Source organism: Gossypium hirsutum, chromosome A05 (genome assembly GCF_007990345.1).
Source record: "Gossypium hirsutum isolate 1008001.06 chromosome A05, Gossypium_hirsutum_v2.1, whole genome shotgun sequence".
Classification (NCBI taxonomy): Eukaryota; Viridiplantae; Streptophyta; class Magnoliopsida; order Malvales; family Malvaceae; genus Gossypium; species Gossypium hirsutum.
In genome coordinates, this window is record NC_053428.1 from 25833840 (window position 1) to 25839775 (window position 5936).

At 33.4% G+C, this 5936-nt stretch overlaps 1 protein-coding gene across 1 annotated transcript; it reads right to left on the minus strand.

The window, feature by feature from the left end:
• Window positions 1–1980: 1980 nt before the first annotated feature.
• Window positions 1981–5320, minus strand: LOC121229532 (trihelix transcription factor DF1). Its single transcript, XM_041114130.1, has 2 exons — window positions 4649–5320; window positions 1981–3997 (listed from the first exon to the last, which is right to left on the minus strand). Exons 1-2 carry the CDS (start codon window positions 4879–4881, stop codon window positions 2494–2496), a joined length of 1737 nt encoding a protein of 578 aa, XP_040970064.1. The 5' UTR covers window positions 4882–5320; the 3' UTR covers window positions 1981–2493.
• Between the last annotated feature and the right edge of the window lie 616 nt (window positions 5321–5936).

Genomic DNA, 5936 nt, shown 5'->3' on the forward strand with positions numbered 1-5936 from the left:
ACCTTCTTTCACTTAAATATTTTTTTTCATAGTTTCAGGTTTTCTGGTTGTTCAGTAAAAATTCATGATGTCAGAACCAAAAGCTAGGAGCAAAACAAAAATCATGGTTACCTCTCTTGGTTTATGCTTTGGGAAAGAACAGACCTGAGATTTTAGAAACTTATAATTCATCATTATATATCCCTTCAAACTTCATGATTTTGTTTGTTTCAAAATAATTAAAAGAATAACTTTGTTTGTTTCAAATTTCAAATTTTTATATTTCAGGATAAATTTAAATTTTTAATTCATTTTTTGGGTAGAAAAAAGAAAAAGGAAAAGAAAAGGAAAGATTGTATAGGCGAATGTCTATGCATGATATGTCCAATTGAAAGAAGAGGATGACCACTCAAAATTTGTGGGCATGAATCACCCCAATTTTAATGTGGGATACAAGATTTTGGATTGCCAACAAAATGGGCAAAAGCAAAGAGGAAAAATGGACCATGACCCAAATATTAGTTAAAGAGTGGGAATTCATGAAATGTAGGATGAAAATTTAGATTTGCACAATAAATGAGGAGACAATGGATTAAATTTGTGGAAAATGAATATAGTTAGTAGAAATGAATATAATGGCAATGAGGAAAGTCAACAACAAAGGCTTGCATTAATAATTATCTCATACATTATTATTAGTATTATTGAAGATGATTTAGAAGATTCCCCTTGTAGGACCCTATTAGGGTTAGGTTTACTCATGTTAGGGAAGGGTCCCTCTTTCAAAGGCTATTAACCATTTTCACTTCTCTAGGCCTCTTAATAACTTATCTCATTATTTTTTATGAGCTATCTCATTTAATTAATCCTAATTTAAAATTTGGTTAATTCCATAAGTTGAATCAAACTTTAATGGTTTGATTGCTTCCATCTGTTGCATAAAATTAAAACTGACTTAATACTTATAAATTAGTAAAATTTGGAAAAGAATCGAGGAAATGAATCAATTGTAAAACATGTTAGAATTTTTATTATGACTCACATTTATAAGATGATAGCTATCGTGAAATCCAGCATATGACCTGTATTCTAAAATTATTGAAATTGAATTACATTGGTACCTCATATTGATTGGACAAAAAATCAGTCAATACACTGATTTAAACTGGTAAAGACCGTTGAATCGTTTTTTAATAATTTATTTAATTAAATTAAACTGAAAATTGGTAGTCAATAATAAAGATAAAATCTTGATTTTAAATGAAAAAGGAAAAAAAATCACTGGAATTAAAATTCAAAAAAGATTGGGTGGTAGACATTTTATATTAATAAGATATAATAAGTGATAAATCTATTGTTTAAAGCATTCACTTTTTATGAATCCAAGGGTTAATAATATTTTAATTCTCATAACTCTCTCACTATAATTGTCATTATATTTATTGTCCAAATTTTTTTAAAAAATTTTAATTCATCCATCATTTAATCAACAGGTCAATTGAACCGATGATTTGACCAATTCCATTTTCGATCTTAATTAATATTTAATATAAATCCTATCTCCCTCGTTGAATAAATAAAAGTAAGTATATTGTTTTTAAAAAATTACAATTTTATATGAATTAGTGCAATCTAAAATGCTAACATGGAGGTTTTTTTTTTTTATACAAAAGAAGTTAGAAATGGTTGCATACACTCTAATGCAGATATTTAATTGAGCTTTTGATGATACTAATTAACTGAATTAAGTAAAAAATAATTAACCCTTTTTTGTAGTAATGTTTTGCAGGAGGAGGATAAAAGTGAAAGGAAAGGGCAAGGTAATTAGATGACTGAAGAATTAAGGAGAAATTAAGAAATAAGTAATTGTCACTTTTTTCCTTAAAAATATTAAATTAAAATAGTGAAATGTGGCAATTATTCAGTTGTCACTCCAAAACAAGACACTAAAAGCCACGTCTTCCATTTACACATTTGCAGCAATTATAACGGAAAGAAAGATACAGCACTAACTTCTTTTTATTATTTTATTTCTTTTGAAATAAGTTAAAGAAAATAAAAATTCTATTCCACTATGAACAGAAAGAAGAATACAATCATACAAAGAACTAATTCTGTGCAAACTCCCCACTCTATACCCTTTTCCACACTTTTTAACATATTTATTTTGCAATCAAATAATAAATTATAACAGAAAAAAACATTTAACCCCACAATAAAATTACACCCCATGTGCATGGCTGTTAATCCATGTCATCCCCACTACTTGTTGCTGAATTTATCAGAATCTGACTCGCTTTTCCCCTCTTCAGACCAACAAAATTTTGTTACTTCTCAGTCAAAGACAAATTTCTTGTTTTTGAGGATAAGCTATGGTGTGTGTATGTGTGTGTTTTTCTTTCTTCTTCTTCCTTTTTTTTTTTTTACCAAAGTAAAAATATAGTATAGTAGTAAAACCACCTTGTCAGTGTCCGAGTTGATGTCATCTTTGATTAGAAGCTTCCCTTTGTTGTCTCACTCGCCGCCACTGCCAATTGGAGCAGTTTTTGCTACTAACTCGAAATCGTTCCCTTCATATTCGTCTTCAGTATCCCCTTCTTCTTCTTCTTCTTCTTCTTCTTCTTCTTCTTCTTCTTCTTCTTGGATGTGATTGTTGTTGTGACCCACATTGCCTTTGTCAGCTTCTTCTTCCATCATCACCACCGTCTCGGCCTGGTGGTTGTTTGCTTGCCGTGGAGGAGGCCATTGTTGTTCGGGCAGTACCATTAGTGGCACCGTGGCCCTGCTGTCGGGCTTGACACCGTAAGGTGATGAAGAGGCGAGGGAGTTGCCGTTTTTGCTTATTTTGTCTTTGTAGATGGCATCCAGCTGGTGAAAATATGGGCATGTCTTGGAATCTTCGGGACGTGTCTTGTTGTTTTCTTTTACTTTCTTGAAGTATTTGTTAATGTTTTCCCATTTCTCTTTGCATCTCTTTGCGCTCCGATTATATCCCAGATTTCTCATGGCGGCTGAGATCTCTTCCCACAGGGGACCCTTTGGTCCATTGTCTTGGTACTTAATGTCAAGATTAGTTCTAAGCTTTATAAGAGCCTCAACTTCAACTTTTGGCCATCTTGAAGGGCTCGGTGAAAGCGAAACTGAAACCGCACTATTCCCTCCATTACTCATTTCCGAGGTATCAAAATTCAAAGCTTGAGTTGGCGGCGGGTGTGTCTTTGGCTGCGGAACCTGCACAGGAGGAGGAGGAGGAGGAGGAAGAGACGTCGATAACGGAGCTAACATCGGCTGCGCCGGAGGAGGTGGCTGTGGCTGAGGCTGAGGATTGCCTTGCACCGTGTTGGGTTGCTGTCCCGATACCTTTTGCAAGAATGCAAACACCGCAGCATCTTTGGCAGCAGCCTTGGATCTTTCTTGGACTAAAAGCTCATGTTCTTTGTTTATCCTTGCCATTTCTTGCACCCTCCAAGCTTCTTCACGAGCCAACCTTTGTTGTTCGCATCTCTCTATGGTTTGCAAGAACTTGTTCTGCAACTCCTCTTGTTTCTCAATCACCTCCTTGGTCAACCTCCTGAAAAACTCCTTCCATTTCCTCTTCTTCCCACTGCTTCCTTGGTACGAATCATCATTGGACGTGGTCGAAGAAGAGGTGGAAGTGGAGAAAAGATTGGATGAAATATTAATGAAACAAGGATTAATGGAATGGAGAGGAGGAACCGGTTGGGTAGACAAGGTAGGGTTGATGGAAGGTACAGTAGCATGGGATTGAGGTACATTGGTAGGGTTCATGACAGAAGCGGATGTTGGGGTTGGAGTTTGAGGTTTAGGAGGTGACAGTGGTTGAAGTGAATGAAGGTTTTGAAAGGCTTCTAATTCATCAAAGAAACGATAAGTCTTGGTCTTGCCATCAGCTTTGCTGGTTCTGCCATCTTTGGTTCTCTTGTGATACTTGTAAACATTCTCGAATTTCTCTTTGCATTTCTTAGCACTTCGATGATAACCAAGCTCAGCTAGTTTCCTGGTATAAAAACAGCTTTATTGCTATTTTAAAATCTATCTCAAATTCGGCAATACGGAATAGAATATAGTTTAAAAAGCACTCTGCGACATTAATAAACCTTCAAACTAAAACACCAAGAACAACTTAGAAAGTAAGGAACAAAGGAAAGGTAAAAAAGAAAAAACCTAAGCAAACTAAGGTCACATGGGAAACTCACAAGCCATGTTGGAAGTATATGTAGACATTTATTAGGCCTTATTGTTAACCTCTTTACTGAAATGGACAAAAGCTAAAATAAACCATCCCTCAGAAAAAAACCCACCAGTATCAGCATCTGGGTTTTCTTTCTGGTTGTGGAACCTTTAAGTTTTAAATGCTTGAATAGAAATAGACTTTGACAAGATTAAAAAAGCTGAATTCAATTCCCAGTTTGTTTAACACTGAATCCCATGAAACTGAAAACTGAAAAACTGAATTCCACTTTCTCGGGTTCCAAGAAAAATTATCAATAGTATTATTATTAGTATATACGAAGCTATGAACTTCATGTATCTTTGAAAGAGAAACCAAAATTCAGCTTGAAAATCAAAATCCAGTGATCTGCATGCGTGATCAGCTGAACAGATTTGCTAAAGAAAGGAAAAAATAATTCAAGTATTTGGTCATCACCTGGAAACCTCTTCCCACAATGGACCTTTAAGTGTTGAATCCCGGAAAAGGGAATCCATGTCGGAACGTATCTTCAATAAAGCCAAAGTCTCTTGCCTAGGCCATCGATTTCCTCCAAAACTCCGATCACCTTCATCAACCCTACCTCTATCTTCTTCACCTTCACTTCCTTCAAGGATTCCAGCCACCGTTGTTGCCGCTTCCGCTGACCCTTCTACCATACTTGACTCCATACAGCACCAAAATATGAAGAAGAAGAAGAAGAAGAAGAAGAAGGAAAAAAAATTAAGTATAACAAGTGAAAGGTGAATATTATCAAAGGGTTTTTATGTAAGATAGATGGATGGTGAATTTATTTATTTATTTTTGGGGTGTGGATCTGCCTATCAATCTCAACCCTTCAAATAAAAAAATAAAAAGCAATTTGCAAACGAGAACTTTTTTTTTCCTTTCTTTTCTAATGTTTAATCTGTAAGGGATCTTCAGTTGTTTTTCTCTTCTGCTGGTGAAAAAAAAAAACAAAATGGTTACTTGGGTTTTTATAGTAAATAAAGAAATAAATAAAAAGTGGAAGAAGATGGATGAATTATCATGAATAATAATAAAAAAGGGGGGGGGGAATTATTTATAAAATATTATAGATAATATATCAATAAAAGTTATCAGCAGCAATGGCTACTGCTACAGATAGCGACGATGGGAAAATTAAGTTGGGTGCTAAGGCATGTAGGTCAGCTTTGCTTTTTGGGACGTTTTGGATTTCAGTGGCCGTTGCTACACCTAAGTTTGAAATTACTATTACCCCCCTTTACCTCTATTTCTTTTACAATTTAGACTGTGAATAATATACGAAAAGGATAATCCAATACCATTATTTTAATATATCATACAAAGCAGTTTAGTCTCTCTCAAAATAATAAGACAATTCTACCCCTATGGCATTCGAAGAGGAAATCAACATAATTGAAAATGACTTAACTAAATGTAGGTGTGAAAAACAAGATCACATGCAAATCACAATTAATTGAACTTTAATCATAAAAATGTATTATTAAGATTATAAAAATATTCTAAAATTCAAATAATAAGTTTCAAAATTTTTAAAAAAATAAATTATAATAATTTAATTTTAAAATTAATAAAACTTTCCAAAAAAATATAATTTGAAAAAATTCCAAATTTTGGAAAAGAATTTTTAACGAAAATTTTTAAATATTTAAATTTTTTTTTATATTTTTAAAGATTTTTGTAATTTTTATGAAGTTTTTTGAAAATTTTAAAATAATAT